The following is an 18,123-nucleotide window of genomic DNA, read 5'->3' as shown; positions in this document are numbered from 1 at the left end:
TACGAGATCGAAAATTAGAGAGCAAAAGAGTAGAATTCACCCAAAAAACAACAGTTCTGTCTAAAGACGATTGCGACCAAACCAGAGCTCAAAACGACGATCCAACCGTCCAAAATGAAGCCTTGATGTCAGGAACAAGCTACCAAAATTTGAGCACGATCCAACAGTGAAAACTCCGGCAACAACCAGTTTTATGAAGGCTGCCGAGAAAACTCCGAAGTTGGAAGCTCTTGTAAAAGAAAGAACACTAACTCTCTCTCTAATTTTTGTCTGTGTATGCCCAGCTCCTAGCTGCCTCACTTGATCACTTGTTTACCACAAGATTTCCCATCTAAAGCTTCCAAGAGAAGCCACAAAAAATGCATCCCAAGAACTTCTAGAAGAAGCAACAACTGGTCCCAAACCCAGAGAATACACAGATGAATTCCTGCAATCAGCTCCTTTGTACAAAAGGGGAACTAAGATAAGCTATGGAGCTGCTCTCAACATCTCACATGTCACCATACATAAGCTGAAGAAACAAGGTAGACTCAGAACACATACAAGCACAAATCACCCAGTACTCACAGCCAACCACAAGTTAGCAAGGTTGAAATAGGTTTTAAACCATCTACTTCCTGCCACAGAGAATGGGAACCCAAAATTTATGGACATGCAACAAGTTGTTCACATTGATGAGAAATGGTTCTTTTTGAACCCAGAAACTAAGAAGTTCTACCTCATACCAAATGAACCTAACCCATATAGGTGCCAACAGTCCAAGAGGTTCAAAGTGAAAGGGATGTTCATGGGTGCCATAGGGAAGCCCATTTTGACCCCCATGGAGTGGTATTACATGATGGAAAGTATGGTATTTTTCCATTTGTGTATGAAAGAACAGCCAAAAAGAAAAGCAAAAATAGGGAGGCTGGGGTTGTGGAAATCAAGGCAACACAGAATGTAAACAAAGAAGCAATCAGGACAATGCTACTGCATAATGTCATTCCAGGCATCAAATCAAAATGGCCTTCCCATCTCCCTAAGGACATATGGATTCAATGGGATAATGCCAGACCTCACCAAATTCCAAGGGATGAGGAATTTGAAACAGCCTGTCACTCAGGTGGATTCAACATTCAATTCATTTACCAGCCAGCTCAGTCCCCAGACTTAAATGTCCTTGATCTAGGGCTGTTCAATGTAATTCAATCCATACAAAACCAATCTTTCCCCAAGAATCTATTGGAACTCATTGAAAAAGTGAAAGAGGCTTATGCCTTGTTCAACCCACTGTCAAACAAGCACTGTTGGATAACTTTACAGTGTTGCATGGAGGAAATACTAAAACACCTAGGAGGGAACAACTTTACCCCACCCCACAAAGGCAAAAAAAGGCTTGAGAGGATTAACTAGAGGTGGACAAGAATGTGGTTCAACAAGTTGTTGATTATCTCAACTCTATATTCCTTTCAACATGTGAAGGGACTGAAGAAGATGAAGGCATGCAAGTAGATGCAGACTGAGCACAAGTCAGACATGTGAACAAGATTTTTGTGAGACTGCCACACATAACCAATGAACAGCAAGGAAGCAGCATGCAACATAGTATGTCATGTTTTCTGGTTTGTTTTTTATTTATAGTATGACAATCATTGGTTAGGTGTATTTTGTTTAAGATGATGGCTACTGATATTGTAAGGCAGCCTTAACAACTTCTAATTAGAAAATGTACAAGTTTTTGGTTCAGTTTATGAAATCAAATGTGGCTGTTTTATTTACAAGTAGTGTAAATTTAAATGAGGTTACTATGCAAACAGACTAACACGTGAATCCATTAGAGGGTTTATTTTTTTTTCACAGACAATACATAATTGGTTCCCTCAACAACAACTCACATAAGGAGTTGTTGGAGAAATACCAATTACACAATGTTATGTATCAAATGAGTCCCTTCATCACATGGATTTTCCAGGCACACACAAGAAAGTTAGGGACTCTTACTTCACCTAGGGACACATATCACAAAGTGGGACTCACACAGTAACAGACATGCATGCCACAAGTTGATCATCATTCACCATTGCACAAACCCCAATGCCAAATGCCTAACTTGTTCAAGATCCAAGTACACCAACACAAAACACAATCTAGGGACAACCAGTCTGTGAACTGAATTGAAGTAATTCAGCCACACAACCACAACTTAACACATACAAACCCAAAGACAGAATAGGGTATCCAGCAACTAAATAAGTTCAAACAATACAGCATTCACATCAACCCAACCATACACATACAACAATAAACAACCTAAACAGGCCTAGAACCATACAAGTAACTCCCAGCCAACCTCTCCATCCATCAACACACACACAGTAACTCCCAGGAAGTTTTAACATAGCAAACTCAGTCTCAATAGGCCAACACAGAATATAGTATCAATAGGGCAACCAAATAAGTTCAAACAAGACAGCATTCACCTCAAACCAACCATACACATACAACAACATACATAGTGTGTTCACCAGTTTCAAGAAAACAAACGCAGCCTAAATAGGCCTACAACCATACAAGTAACTCCCAGATATGGCTTCTCCCACCATCAACACACACACGGTAACTCCCACCAAGTATTAACATAGCAAACTCAGTCTCAATAGGCCAACTAGCATACACTATCAATAGGGCAACCAGCATACAATACCAATAGGGCCATCAACATACACTATGAATAGGGCAACTATCACCAGCATAAAATAACTCTCAACAGATGTGAACATAGCATACACAGCATAATTAAGGCAACAAAGTCACAAAATCACATCAACTTCACATATTCTTCAAACAACAACCAACAATTAGAAGCAAAATTTGTCAGTATAAGAAACAGATCCAACACATGGAATCGGCATGCAAACAAGGAGAATCAAGGCAAAGCATATCAACCATGAAAACTCAAATTAGGATAACAATCAAGCCACTAGTAACATTAGGGTTTCAGAAAACATGAAAAAGAACACTGAAGTAAATCTAGGGTTAGAAATGTTTTACGCTGCGAGATTAGTGGGAGCGAGAGGTGAAAGGGTTGTAATCCCCTTCACCTTCAACATCGTCAGGCATAGGGGACTCAGATCTGTGGCGTTTTTTCCCAGCCACAACTTTTGTAGACCCAGATCCACCATAATCCACCACCTGCTCAACGGATTTCGCCACCAACGGGGCCGCAACTGGGGTTTCTTCATCATCGCTGTCTAGAATCACGATTTCAGGAGGTTTTGTGATGGAACCCTCAACATTTTTGGCCAGATCTGGCTTCAAAACCTCACCAGGATCCTCATCAGAGGAGCAAGGAGTAAGCTTTGCACCATAGCCTCCCCTACGCTTCATATCAAGGTACATCGCAGTACGCGTACCAATTAATCGCATTTTCCGGTGCATTTCTGGCACTTGTACGTCGCAACAACGCCTAGATCTGGCTTTTTTGGGTTAGGGGAACTCATTTTTGAAGGGTTTTCAAACAAATACGAAGTACAACAGCCAGATCTAGAAAAGTTAGGGTTTCAAGTAGGAGAGAGAGTGAGGTGAAGGGGTGAATTTTCCTGAGAAGAGAGAGAGTGCGTGAGGGGAAAGGGAAAACACAGAATAAATCTGTGTTGTTTCTGGAAGCAACCTAGATGAAGAGCCATCATTAATGGTGGTGGGTGGAAGAACATTGAATGGGGTAGTTGAGGAGATGAAAGGTTTCTGATTTTTTTGAGAAAATTGGAATAGGGTAGGTTTTTTTGGTGGGAATGATTATGGTAGATGGATTTATTTTAGGTTTAATGAAGTGTTGTTAAAAATATGGTTATTTTAAAATCAGTTTTTTTAAGGGTATTTTGGTAATTTCACACTTAAAAAAGTTACTAAAAAAAGAAAGAAATCAGTTTGTTGCAAATAATAGGTAGCACCCCTTTCGGGTAAATGTTGCAGATAATAGTTAACGGAGGTAGTAGATTAAAATTATCAATATTTGCCCTTTTCGGTAAAGATAACATAGACAAATAGGTTTGATACACAAATCACACCATATTTATGTGGAAAAGTTAATGTTGGAGTTCAGACTCTCATGAGAAGATAGCATTGTACTTGTAATAATCTAGTAAGTATAATATACAAAAGTGGTAAATACTTGAATACGCGTTATTGATGTAATAAAGGGTGGCTAAACAATAGGATGATCGATCTGTAATGAATGAGATATACACATTACACCATAAGTCTTAAGAGTATAGCACATTAACTGTTACTATGTGACAATATTCTTGAAAACGTTTATACTTTGGATTTCAAAATTTGATGCAGTTGCTATTATTATATTTGTCAATCACTTATATTTAGTTTCTTATTCACTGAAATAAATTACAGATGGAAAGAGGCTTATTGGCAGAAGATTCACTGATGAAGTAGTGCAGAATGACATGAAACTCTGGCCTTTTAAGGTTATTTCCGCGTCTGAATACAACAACCCTGTAATTGTAGTCACCTATAAGTTCATAGACATTACAGCCTCGGTAACACATTGTCAGCATGCTGAATAAGTTCATAGACATCCGAAACTGTAAGACCATGGCTGCTCTCATCCTTAAAGAACAATTTCAGCTTCCTCAACTCGTCGAGAGCTCGCATATCTTCCAAAACACAATTAAAAAAACCAGTAATTACTCACAGAGTTGGAAATACTTGTGAGGAGAAACTTTAAAAGTTCAGAGCCCCCAAAGCATTTTTTTCCGTTCAATTCTATACAATAATGGAGGGTGTTACTGATAATTGGTTACCAGAAAAAGAGGAAAAAAGAGCATATTAATGTATCTAAGCTATAAAGTTCTCATACTAAAAACCCATCAAACAACAAAATATAACAGTTAGAATTTGTACTTTAACAGCCCTTAACAACTATATTATTATAATAGGCAATGTTAGGTATTAGATGTACATTTAAGCCAATCATACCAAACACCCACCTTCGATTCTCCCAAAAATCTCCCAAATCATGTTCCAAACTATTACATTTTTTTTTTTGGCAATTCAAGTAACTGGTCAAACTAACATTGTGGCAAAGATTTATTATTCTCTTTAGATTAGGTGCGGAGGAAGAAACTAATTGAAAATTTAGATAAAAGATATAGGAATTGAAAAGGAAATGGAACAGGGCAAATTGCCCACAATGATCATATATTTGACGTGCCCCAGTACAAAGATACAATTGCCCACAACGATCATATACGTAGTATTTCCCATAGAAATTAGCAAATTTTACAAAATCCAAAAGCAAAATAGTTAATTACTTTGTCTAACATATAAATTCCATAAGATGAATTCAATTAAAAATCAGAAAATATATATATTTCAATGCATCTGAAATTAATATCAGCACTCCAAATCAAAAATAAGAAAGAAATATTATACCTTGACAAGATCACTTTAATACATAAACAACATGAGAACAAGAACTAAGAAGATAAGATACCTCATATGTTGGTTACAGGAAACAGAAAGAACCACCCGGCTGCTTTTAACTCCTTCGGCACAAGGGTTCACAACTATCATAATTACCGATTTCTAACTAAGTATAATCGAGAAAGCCTAGAATCATGTTCTCATGAGTTCATAAATACGACCAAGTCATTCAATTAATAATAATAATCCGAAAAGAGATAAACATGAGTATCAATATTGTACAGAACTTTGAGCTTCAATGAAGAATGCTGAATTTATAGAATCGGAATAAAAGAGTTTGCATCTTATCGCTCGATTTCTTTCGTTCTATAAATAAGCAATAATTGTATAACTTTAGGAGTGGATGTTATAATAAAAATTACATGGAAAGGTAGGATCAAACCTATAAATCTCATTCATAACTCATAATTGTCTATTTTCCAACTCCCTGTGACCTAATTTACTCCAACTCCAGTAAAATCAGTAGTATCTATCAAAAAATGCAATTTCCATGAAAAAAATAACTTTTCACAAATTTTTTTATAAAATAAGAGAAAACAGAACAATAGGCTATGGGATTGTTTGTCAGTAATTTAGCGCGCTAACTTATGTTAATCCTTAGGTTTTTTTTTTTCTCACATTCCCCTGAATTACTCCTCCTTGGACTATCTCAGTCGAAAAATCAAAATGAAAGAGGATGAATTTAAAAGAGCATGGACTGAAATTGAGGAGAAATACTTACCGAAAGCATCTCACATTGATGACTGTAGTTATCCAACACTGATTCGCTAAATTCGAACACTGATACAGGCCTCAACCTACAACAACCCATAATTCCAAATCAATGCATCTCACATTTGAAAGAGCATGAATAATCAAACACTGATTCACTAAATTCACACATTTAGCCGCCAATTTCTGATTCTCCTCCACAAAATTGCTTGGGCATTCATACACCCTTCACCCTACAACAACCCATAATTCCAAATCAAAACCCAAATTTTCAAATCAAAAACCCAGAAACAAAAACTCTAAAGCTAGAAAGAAAAGTGAAAATTGAAAACAAACCTTTCAATTTCGATATCACATTCAATTTAACCTGATGTATCAATATCCTAAACAACTAATCACATCAACACCTAATTTATAATGTCACATTGAAAAAGCTCGACTATATCATGGGTATGCAAAAGACTTACCATTTGTAAATCTGACTAAAATTTCCAGATTCCCAAGCATTTAATGGCACAGGTTTCAACTATCAATCTACAATCTTCAAACAACACTCTTTCAAACCCCAGCCCACATAAATTTCTAGGTTTCAATTTATTAAATGGCTTATGGTCAAATCTAGTGGTATCAATGTATATGGATTGAATAGTAAGAACGTCCCAACACTTCTTTTATGTGGGATTTTCTGTTAACATTAAGTATCTTCCTTTTCTACTAATACAAATTCTTCTAAAAGTTCATATTTGAACCCTTTTTTTTAGCTAGATTTCCACGGAAATAAGGCAAAAAAAGCATTCCTGACACCGTAGCTAAAACCGGCATTCTCCAAAAATTTCAAAAGATAAACCTCAATTCTTTTCCCTCTCTTGAATAATGTGTAGAAAAAATCCTAACATTCGACTAATACAAACATCAACAACCAAAAATAATATAGTAACAACCAATACAACCATAAAAAGAAACTAAATATTCTCAATACCTCGTGTCAATTGCTTCGGACTGCACTGTCTTCTCAACCTCGTCAACACCGGCCACCGTTATACCCCCTAACTGACCCCTCCTAAGCCATTGCTGCTGTTGTTGTTGCTGCTGCTGCATCTGCTTCTGCTGCTGATTCTGTTGCTGTTGTATCTGCTGCAATTGTTGCTGATGATGCTGAAAATGTTGTTGATGTTGCTGCTGTCTGTTGCTGCCGTTGAAACTGATGTTGTAGCTGATGATGATTTTGCATCATCCCTCTTTGCGCGTAATGTTGCTGTTGTTCATAATTCCTACGTTGAAAATTTGTGCGTGATTGATGGGAAAAAACCTTAAAGCAAGGCGGAAAATAAATATTGTTGGTAGTTTAAAAGTATCCTACGGAGTATATGAACATGTAAGATACAAAACAAAAAAAATTAAAACATTACATTATCTCATGGGAAAATGGCTTGGTAATGAGGACCAATTGTATGCTACCCAAATTTCTTACAATATCCCACATTAGCAAATAACTTAAAATCTGACAGTGCACTATTTTTCTGATCTTCTTCCTTCTCTTGCTTCCACAGCTTCTCTCTCCTCATCGACTTCACTGAAATTGCAAAAGCAAAAGAATAAATTCCAATTCTCAATTCAAGGTTAAACTAATTTTAGTTAATGGTCAGTAAAGTATGAGTAATCGTTTCCCCAAATTTCACTAATACCATGGAGAATAAAGACATCAAAAGGAAATCAGATTTAAATATCCGAGTAAAAACTACAAAGACCATTTTTGGATCTAATCTAATTACAAAGTAAATTCAATTTTTTTTCCCACTCAAACCAGAAATCTAACAGTATCCATTAACATAATTTCAGTCTAATTGAATACATAAACATAAACAAAAGCAATCTCATGGTTTGGCCAAACTAAATATCTGCTTGCATGACAGTTGTTTGTTTTCTTTGGCCATAATTTCAGTCTAATTGAATACATAAACATAAACAAAATTACAGGCCAAAATAACAATTTAACAATTCAAAACACAATCAATAAGACCATTCGTATAATATTTGCAATCTGTTAAAATTACAGTTCAAAACCAGACACGATATATCACATCAAACATTTGCAAATTTGCAAAAGAATAGAGCAGCATGAACATCATTAAAACCAATTTATTACATTATATAAACTAAATTCCAAATATAAACCACAATGAAAGTTCAAAAATAATTAAGAAATCTTTGTGCTACACATGATAATTGTATAGACCTCGAGTGAGCCCCTCATCAAACTCCATTATAATCTTGGCATTTGTTATTAATAGTTTTTTATGCGTAGCTCAAAAGATTGGATTTTTTGCTACCAATGAAGCATTATGAAATAATCAAGCAGATATATGTATTAATAATATAATATCTAATGTCCAACAAAAAGAACAGATGAAGAACTAAATCCAGAGGTATAATGTAACCTCCTGTGAGTATGACTTAAAATGAGTTCCAGTAACATAAGTTATTAATAAAATAGTAGTACCCAAAATTCCTCAAATCCACAGAAACCAATTAGAAAAATGCAAAACTCAGAAAGCAGGAACAAATAAAAAAAAATCACTCATCATAAACCCCAAAATAATTGCTCTCTAAAAAAGCCAATGGCTTAATATGATAGAATCCAATTTCATTTTTTTAGCCAACATATGCTAAATTATATCCTAAATTTCATCAAAAGTCAAGTAAATAACATGCAGAAAATACAAGCAACAAAGAAAACAGTAAGATAATTTAGAGTGAAATCTGAGTTTCTACAGCTCTATTCATCGAATCGGAATTAAAACTCAACGACCCAGAAAATTTCTACTCAATATACCAACATTTTTAAAAATGAATAAAATGTCAATTTCTAATGTTTAATTGAAGAATGATGAAAAGGGAAATGGGTTAAAGAGCAGCATAAAACAAAATTTTAAATGCAGGAAAATTTTAAAAAACAACTTTTAAAATAACATCTTACCTAATGGAGCAAATAATTGAAGACCTCCACCACCTCTGAACATAGTCGAGGAGAATATTGAACAAATTAAAATCCCGAAAATAATTAGTGGTTGAACCATATAAATAATTAGGGTTTATAGGATAATCTTACCACAATAAACAAATGCAAATCAAATATCACCTGAACAATAACAAAAACAATAACAGTACAAGTAAAAGCTGCAAAACCCCAAAACAAAATGAATTTTCTTGGCAGGTATACTTAATTTTACTTGCCTAGCGTTTCTTAAACATGCAAGTAGTGAGAATAAAGTTGCAAGATTTAAGCATAACGCCGGTTTAATACAGACAGAACATCCACCAACTAAATAAAACACAGCTAAATAAAACATGTTAAGCCCAAAAATACACTTTACGAACCCAATCAAGCTCACTTAACGAATTCAAGCAACAAACGAAACCAATCAAACTCGCCTAATATCACATGCAAAAAATAATTAAACCAACAGGACACCAAGATTCAAAAGCAAAACAAAATTACCCAAATTCACTCCATCAAAAAACACATAATTGATATAAAAATCAATCACAAAACTTCAGAAATGAAAAATGAACAGAGACCTTAACACAATCGAAATCAGTAAAAACCAACATCAATAACATCGAAATTCAAAACTCAAATTATGAAGCTCAAACCAAAATTTCAGAAGATTCACACTTAATATAAGCTTCAATGGCCTTTTCCCACCACCGGCCCTTCGTCTTTCTGGATCTGGATTTTATGCGTCGTGGGGGAGCCCGTTCTGCGTGCGTGGGAACAGCTCAGACAAAGAAAAGAAGGATAGAATGAGTAAAGAAGAAGAGAGAGAAAAGGACAGAAGAAAAGGGGAAAAAGGACAAAACCGGTAATTCCGGAAGAACACTGTCCTACTGTTCATAAGGAACAGTTCCGTGAATTGTTCACTTTTAAAGAGTTGTAACGAGATAAATATAAGTGTGATATATTTTCTATATTGATATTATATATTATGAAAATAATATATTTAGATTATTTATGTTAAGATATTTTTTCATATAAGAGTTTGTGATTATCTAGTTAATATATATTTAGGATATATGGTTGTGATAGTATATCTTTTAGAAAGATTATTCTATGTTTATAAGCTTAGGTTTTGTCGACGAATTTGATACTTGAGTGGTTACTTGCATGAAATACTTTAGTAAAATAGAAAATCCTAAGTAGTCTACACTTTCTATTTCCTAAAAAAATATCCTTAATAGTCTACTCTGTCGGATCTCCCTGTAATTGCTTTACTTTTCACTCGAAATTTCAATTCCCATAATTTATTTTGCCAATCGAAGTAATAAATTCCTTCAAACAAACACCCTTACCACTCTTTCTAAACAGCAATATCACCAAGAAAAAACAATTTTCTTTGGGGCTTTAAAGGTGGAAGAAGGGAAAAAAGAATGCCGGCAATAGGAATCGATCTCGGGACAACATACTCTTGCGTAGGAGTATGGCAGCACAACCGTGTTGAGATAATAATCAATGATCAAGGAAACAGAACGACACCATCTTGTGTTGCTTTCAATCAAACCCAACGTCTTGTTGGCGAGGCTGCTAAAAATCAGGCTACTTCTAATCCTATTAATACCGTTTTTGGTTCGTTTTCTCTATCCTCCTATCTTCATATAATTTTTATCATGTTACAATTTAATTTTGCTTCGTTTTCTTATATGACAACTACTTCTGCAACATTTATTTGGTAATGGTTATGTAAATAGAGTCTATGTTAAATCAAACTCACCCAACTAATAAGTTAAAAGTAATTTTTACAATTAATATTAATGTTGATTAATTAAAACTTATTGTTGTGGATTAATACTAATACTTGTATTTGTGGTACACTAATTGTCTAACACTACCTTATAATAATCCACAATTACGTTTCATTATAAGTTAATAACTAGCATAGTACCCGTGCGATGCACGGTTTATAAATCAAATTATTAATTTAGTAGGAAAAAAACAAATATAATTCAATTATTAATGAAGGGCTTATTTGCTAATGATTGATACAAAAATAAAGGATTGTAATTTAAATAGTAATTTAAGTTATTTGATACATGTTTTACCGGTTGATTCAGCAAATCTATAAACACAATAATAACCTTATATCCGACCCACCAGTATTGTATATGATGTATTGTATGTAATATATGGAGTAATATTTATAGTTGAGAATTAATAGATATGGAAAATATTTTAAGATAGATTAGGTAAATATGTGAATAAAAAAATATCATAATAATATGACTTGTTGAAAATTTTGTACATAATTTATTTTAGGTAGTTGATGGCATTGACAAAAATAAAACTAAAAATAGGAAAAAAAAAAAAAAAAAAGGCAGGGGGAGTTTTGGTGGGATAAAACAACAGGAATGATTACTGATTGATATAAACGACACAACTTGTAATTTTTACTCTGTGAACATATATTTATAGATTAGATTTTTTTATAGATTAAAATTATCAATATTTGCCCTTTTCGGTAAAGATAACATAGACAAATAGGTTTGATACACAAATCACACCATATTTATATGTGGAAAAGTTAATGTTGGAGTTCAGACTCTCATGAGAAGATAGCATTGTACTTGTAATAATCTAGTAAGTATAATATACAAAAGTGGTAAATACTTGAATACGCGTTATTGATGTAATAAAGGGTGGCTAAACAATAGGATGATCGATCTGTAATGAATGAGATATACACATTACACCATAAGTCTTAAGAGTATAGCACATTAACTGTTACTATGTGACAATATTCTAGAAAAAGTTTATACTTTGGATTTCAAAATTTGATGCAGTTGCTATCATTATATTAGTCAATTACTTATATTTAGTTTCTTATTCACTGAAATAAATTACAGATGCAAAGAGGCTTATTGGCAGAAGATTCACTGATGAAGTAGTGCAGAATGACATGAAACTCTGGTCTTTTAAGGTTATTTCCGCGTCTGAAGACAACAAACCTGTAATTGTAGTCACCTATAGAGGCGAAGAAAAGCAGTTTGCTGCTGAGGAGATCTCTTCAATGGTCCTGATGAAGATGAAACAGACTGCAGAGACCTACCTTGGCTCGGAAGTGAAAAATGCTGTTGTCACTGTCCCTGCTTATTTCAATGATTCCCAGCGTCAGGCAACAAGAGATGCCGGTACCATTGCTGGACTCAACGTCATGCGCATTATCAATGAACCAACGGCTGCTGCCATTGCCTATGGTCTTGACAAGATGGGCAGTGATAAGAAAGAGACGGCTAAGAATGTGTTAGTTTTTGATCTTGGAGGTGGGACATTTGATGTATCTTTGGTTAGAATTGGTAAACAGGCTTGTGAAGTGAAAGCAGTTAACGGAGACACCCATCTTGGTGGTGAGGATTTTGACAGTAGAATGGTTGATTACTTTGTGTCTCAATTTAAAAGAAAACATAACAAGGACATTAGTGGAGATCGCAGAGCTATTGGGAGGTTGAGATCTGCTTGTGAGAGGGCGAAAAGGATGTTGTCATCAACTACCGAGACTAGTGTTGATGTTGATTGTCTCTACGAGGGTATTGATTTTTATTCGACCATCTCCCGTGCCAGGTTTGAAAGGTTGAACCTGGATTTGTTTACTAATTGTATAAATCCTGTTAAGAAATGTCTGGAAGACGCCAAGATGAAAAAGACTAGTGTTGATGATGTTGTTCTTGTTGGTGGGTCATGTAGGATTCCAAAGGTTCAGGAATTATTGAAAGATTTCTTCAATGGGAAGGAGTTTTGCCAAAGCATTAACCCGGATGAGGCTGTTGCATATGGTGCTGCGGTTCAAGCTGCAATCTTGAGCGGTACACATAACAATAGGGACTTTACTCTAGTAGATGTAACTCCTTTGTCCCTTGGGGTTAAGCTTTATTATGGTGAGATGTGTATTTTGATCCCAAGAAATTCTAGCATTCCAGTGAAAAAGTCGACTACTCTTTACAATGCAGATAACGATACAACCGTTCATGTTCGTGTATTCGAAGGTGAGAGACCCATCGCCTTAGACAACAACTTCTTAGGTATGTTTGAACTGCACAATATCCCTTCAGCACGGATAGGTAGCCAAAAATTTGATGTCTGCTTTGAAATGGACAATGATGGTATCCTTACAGTGTCAGCGCAGCATATAGGCACTAACAACAAAAAACAACCGAGACTAGTGTTAATGTAGATTCTCTTTGAGGGTATTGATTTTTATTCGACCATCTCCCGTGCAAGGTTCGAAAAGTTGAACCTGGATTAGTTTACTAATTGCATCAATCCTGTTGAGAAATGTTTGGAAGACGCCAAGATAAAAAAGACTAATGTTGATGATGTTGTTCTAGTTGGTGGGTCAACCAGGATTCCAAAAGTTCAAGAATTGTTAAAAGATTTCTTCGATGGGAAGGAGCTTTGCCAAGGCATTAACCCGGACGAGGCTGTTGCGTATGGTGCTGCGATTCAAGCTGCAATCTTGAGCGGTGTACGTAACAATAAAGAGTTTACACTAGTAGACATCACTCCTTTGTCCCTTGGAGTTGAGATTAATACTGGTGGTGAGATGGCCATTTTCATCCCAAGAAATTCTACCATTCCAGTGAATGTGTCAAAAATGATGTGTACTGCAGTGCACAATCAGACAGAGGTGTCATTTAATGTATTCGAAGGTGAGAGTCCCATTGCCTTAGAGAACAACCTGCTAGGTAAGTTTGATCTGTACAATATCCCTGCCGCAGCACCGGAAGGTCACGAAGAATTTGATGTCTGCTTTGAAATCGACAATGATGGTATCCTTACGGTGTCAGCGCAACATATAGGCACTAATAACAAAAACCAAATTAGTATTACAAATTACAGTGGTAGGTTATCCAAAGAAGAGATTGATCGAGTGGTAGAGAAGGCTAACAAGTACTAGGCAGAGGACAAGGAGCACAAAAAAGTTGTTAACGCCAAGCTTGCATTACAGAAGTATGCTGAAAGTATGTGGGATATGGTGGAAGTTTGTTGGAACAAGTTTCGAGAGGAGGATGCTAAAAAGATGAAGGATGCAATTGAGAAGACAATCCAGTGGCTCGACTGGAATTTCAATCTCACTCGAGTCTCTGAATATGAGGAAAAGTTGAATGAGCTCAAGACCATTCTGGACCCTATAATTGGAGACATGCCTTGACAAAGGTGCTGCTACCAGCAAGAGATACTGTAATCAACCCCCAATCTATTGACATGGCTATAAAAAGTGCTTAAGATGGTATTTATATATCATATTTAGTGTTATTGTGCTTGAATTTTTAAGGATATTTGCGGATTTTAAGCTTATTTTTTCTTATTGAAGTAATTGATGGTGTGGTCAGAAAGGACTGATCTGTTTTGTCTATAATTAAGAAATTATTTTCCTATAAATGTGAATTGCTTCCATGTTATTTCATGTTGTTACTCGTTAGGTCTCTAAATCATTAGCTTTGATATGTTAGATTGTGATGGCAAGCGAGTGACTACACTTAACATGCATGTATAATCTTCTGTCTATGGCCGTGCGCGGTGCACATATAGATGAATCAGTAGTTACAGATTAATTTTCTGAAAGTATGTTTTCGGTCTTTTTAGATTGTTGGCATTAAACAAGACTATTAACATGCATTTCTGGGTCTCACTCTCCTGCTTGATAGTGCCTATATGCTGCGCTGACACTGTAAGGATACCATCATTGTCCATTTCAAAGCAGACATCAAATTTTTGGCTACCTATCCGTGCTGAAGGGATATTGTGCAGTTCAAACATACCTAAGAAGTTGTTGTCTAAGGCGATGGGTCTCTCACCTTCGAATACACGAACATGAACGGTTGTATCGTTATCTGCATTGTAAAGAGTAGTCGACTTTTTCACTGGAATGCTAGAATTTCTTGGGATCAAAATACACATCTCACCATAATAAAGCTTAACCCCAAGGGACAAAGGAGTTACATCTACTAGAGTAAAGTCCCTATTGTTATGTGTACCGCTCAAGATTGCAGCTTGAACCGCAGCACCATATGCAACAGCCTCATCCGGGTTAATGCTTTGGCAAAACTCCTTCCCATTGAAGAAATCTTTCAATAATTCCTGAACCTTTGGAATCCTACATGACCCACCAACAAGAACAACATCATCAACACTAGTCTTTTTCATCTTGGCGTCTTCCAGACATTTCTTAACAGGATTTATACAATTAGTAAACAAATCCAGGTTCAACCTTTCAAACCTGGCACGGGAGATGGTCGAATAAAAATCAATACCCTCGTAGAGACAATCAACATCAACACTAGTCTCGGTAGTTGATGACAACATCCTTTTCGCCCTCTCACAAGCAGATCTCAACCTCCCAATAGCTCTGCGATCTCCACTAATGTCCTTGTTATGTTTTCTTTTAAATTGAGACACAAAGTAATCAACCATTCTACTGTCAAAATCCTCACCACCAAGATGGGTGTCTCCGTTAACTGCTTTCACTTCACAAGCCTGTTTACCAATTCTAACCAAAGATACATCAAATGTCCCACCTCCAAGATCAAAAACTAACACATTCTTAGCCGTCTCTTTCTTATCACTGCCCATCTTGTCAAGACCATAGGCAATGGCAGCAGCCGTTGGTTCATTGATAATGCGCATGACGTTGAGTCCAGCAATGGTACCGGCATCTCTTGTTGCCTGACGCTGGGAATCATTGAAATAAGCAGGGACAGTGACAACAGCATTTTTCACTTCCGAGCCAAGGTAGGTCTCTGCAGTCTGTTTCATCTTCATCAGGACCATTGAAGAGATCTCCTCAGCAGCAAACTGCTTTTCTTCGCCTCTATAGGTGACTACAATTACAGGTTTGTTGTCTTCAGACGCGGAAATAACCTTAAAAGACCAGAGTTTCATGTCATTCTGCACTACTTCATCAGTGAATCTTCTGCCAATAAGCCTCTTTGCATCTGTAATTTATTTCAGTGAAATATATATTAGAAATTGACAAATATAATCACAGCTATTGCATCAATATTTGAAATACTTCGTTTGTATCAAAATAAATTCAAAACTGTCTTCAAAAAAAAAAAAATTGCAAAACTTTGACAAAATGTGAGAGCTTTTGTTGCAATATTTATGAAACGGAGAAAAGTATAAACTTTTGTAACAATACACAAGTAGTTAATGTGCTTTTTAGAGTATATGTCACTTCTCACCCATTACAGATCGTCTGATTGTTAACTTGGGTTAGTTTGATTTAACGTAGATGATATTACATACATTGGGCACATATTAGAAAAATCAACATATAGATTATACGTGCAGTAGTGCTAGTGTACAATAAATAATATTAGCTATAATCAACAACAATAAGTTTCAGTTAATCAACAATAATAATTAAGATTATTTACCCTCAACAAAAATCAACTGTTATTAATTAGTTTATTCTAAAATGCATGCTATTGACATAAGGGCACACATTAGAAAATCAGTCTAGTAAAACATAATTATGGATTGTTTAGTAATGCTAGTGTACATTAAATATTTATTTGTATTTATTTAATGAAAATAATTCCCTAAAAAAATTTTAATGAAAATAATTTCAACAATAATCATGCTATTCATATATTTGGCACATTGCACACGTTAAGAAAATCAACCGTAACCAAAACTAATGTTCAAAAGTTCATCAAAACGAAGCAAAATTAAATTGTAACATGAATACATGATAGTAAAAACGAACCAAAAATAGTATTAATAGGATTAGAAGTAGCCTGATTTTTAGCAGCCTCGCCAACAAGACGTTGGGTTTGATTGAAAGCAACACAAGATGGTGTCGTTCTGTTTCCTTGATCATTGATTATTATTTCAACACGGCTGTGCTGCCATACACCAACACATGAGTATGTTGTCTCCAGATCGATTCCTATTGCCGGACATTCTCTTTTTCTTTTCCCCACCTTTTTTTTTTTTTTTTGGTAATATGTGATATTGATGTTTAGAAAGAGGGGGAAAAAATTCTTCAAAAAAAAAAAAGAAAAGAGGGAAAAAAAAAAATACTAGAAAGGATGGTGATATCTGGTATGTGATATGTTTGTTTTGATATCCATCATAGAAAATTATGTATGTTTTTGTGTATATCTTGTTATCAATCTTTTCTATCATATTCAACAAATCCAAACCTTGTACACTCACCCTTTATCTAGCGTGGTTAGGTGATTAGCAACAAATCCAAAACCTTGTACCAAAACCACTCTTCATAGGAACTTAATCCACATAAATAAACAAACAAAAAAATAAATAACAAAGTTTGATCTTAAATTAGTTAGGTTTATCCAAACTCCTAATACTTCAACAAACCCACTTGTTGGTTTTTAAAAATAGCAACTACGCCACAATACTATATGCATATGGAACCTCTGATTCACCCATCATTATAAATAAGAAACTCATAAACTTGACATATGATACACCTCTACCCTCTTAGACTTAGTCATGGCTCGCCTTCTCTCAGCAGTGAATTTTTCCTTCAGTATGCCTCAAACTGGATTTGCTGCTCTCACCCTTTTCTTCTGTGCCTTTACGCTTTTTATGTGTGCATCTCACTCCAGGAGGTGGCGACGGTGGAGTGCTTGCTACACGAACAGGGGCAATGAGCCTGTTATACAGCAGCTTCACAATGAAGGGATGATATATAGTCCCACAGAGGCAGGGGAGAACCAATATGTATCAGGACCTGTTTGGCAAAAGAACATACTCATGGGAGGCAAATGCCAGTTACCTGATTATTCTGGGGTCATCATTTACGACTCTGCTGGAAATACCGTCACACCAAACAAGCCTGCTCGACTTGCTCTAACTTGGAAGTAAACGTTTGCTATCAACTTTGTAAACTGATGAGACTTGATGTGCATGCT

The 18,123-nt window shown here is 35.5% G+C and overlaps 3 protein-coding genes, 1 long non-coding RNA gene and 1 pseudogene across 13 annotated transcripts; 3 read left to right on the top strand and 2 right to left on the bottom strand.

The window, feature by feature from the left end:
* Positions 1–4,168: 4,168 nt before the first annotated feature.
* Positions 4,169–10,095, bottom strand: LOC110735645. 10 transcript variants are annotated; one of them, XR_002514142.1, is made up of 6 exons: positions 9,167–10,094; positions 7,169–7,762; positions 6,360–6,422; positions 5,861–6,275; positions 5,489–5,561; positions 4,169–4,649 (listed from the first exon to the last, which is right to left on the bottom strand). It is a non-coding gene; the product is annotated as an uncharacterized LOC110735645 (long non-coding RNA). The 10 variants fall into 10 exon arrangements; XR_002514139.1 differs by having other exon boundaries at positions 5,489–6,275; positions 9,167–10,095; XR_002514134.1 differs by having other exon boundaries at positions 4,169–6,275; positions 9,167–9,768; positions 9,866–10,095.
* A 266-nt stretch (positions 10,096–10,361) lies between these two features.
* On the top strand, positions 10,362–13,454 carry LOC110735642 (heat shock cognate 70 kDa protein-like). Its single transcript, XM_021915832.1, has 2 exons — positions 10,362–10,813; positions 12,088–13,454. The coding sequence occupies exons 1-2, from the start codon at positions 10,618–10,620 to the stop codon at positions 13,410–13,412; spliced, it is 1,521 nt and encodes a 506-aa protein (XP_021771524.1). The 5' UTR covers positions 10,362–10,617; the 3' UTR covers positions 13,413–13,454.
* Positions 13,455–13,481: 27 nt separating this feature from the next.
* Positions 13,482–14,401, top strand: LOC110735644 (annotated as a pseudogene).
* Positions 14,402–14,782: 381 nt separating this feature from the next.
* Positions 14,783–17,638, bottom strand: LOC110735579 (heat shock cognate 70 kDa protein-like). Its single transcript, XM_021915769.1, has 3 exons — positions 17,624–17,638; positions 16,950–17,226; positions 14,783–16,173 (listed from the first exon to the last, which is right to left on the bottom strand). Exons 1-3 carry the CDS (start codon positions 17,636–17,638, stop codon positions 14,783–14,785), a joined length of 1,683 nt encoding a protein of 560 aa, XP_021771461.1.
* Positions 17,639–17,701: 63 nt separating this feature from the next.
* LOC110735578 lies at positions 17,702–18,076 on the top strand. Its single transcript, XM_021915768.1, has one exon. It carries the CDS (start codon positions 17,702–17,704, stop codon positions 18,074–18,076), a length of 375 nt encoding a protein of 124 aa, XP_021771460.1.
* The last annotated feature ends 47 nt before the right edge of the window (positions 18,077–18,123 follow it).

Source organism: Chenopodium quinoa, unplaced genomic scaffold, assembly GCF_001683475.1.
Source record: "Chenopodium quinoa cultivar QQ74 unplaced genomic scaffold, ASM168347v1, whole genome shotgun sequence".
In the NCBI taxonomy this organism is placed as follows: domain Eukaryota; kingdom Viridiplantae; phylum Streptophyta; class Magnoliopsida; order Caryophyllales; family Amaranthaceae; genus Chenopodium; species Chenopodium quinoa.
Note: the sequence above shows the minus strand (reverse complement) of the source record. Positions and strands in the feature narration are given on the sequence as shown.

Excerpts from the sequence above, each read along its gene's own strand:
- LOC110735579 (XM_021915769.1), bottom strand. Across the intron at positions 16,174-16,949 it reads TCCTATTAATACTATTTTTG|ATGCAAAGAGGCTTATTGGC; the intron begins GTTCGTTTTTAC and ends AATAAATTACAG.
- LOC110735578 (XM_021915768.1), top strand. The coding sequence starts at position 17,702 with ATGGCTCGCCTTCTCTCAGCAGTGAATTTTTCCTTCAGTATGCCTCAA.
- LOC110735642 (XM_021915832.1), top strand. The coding sequence starts at position 10,618 with ATGCCGGCAATAGGAATCGATCTCGGGACAACATACTCTTGCGTAGGA. Across the intron at positions 10,814-12,087 it reads TCCTATTAATACCGTTTTTG|ATGCAAAGAGGCTTATTGGC; the intron begins GTTCGTTTTCTC and ends AATAAATTACAG.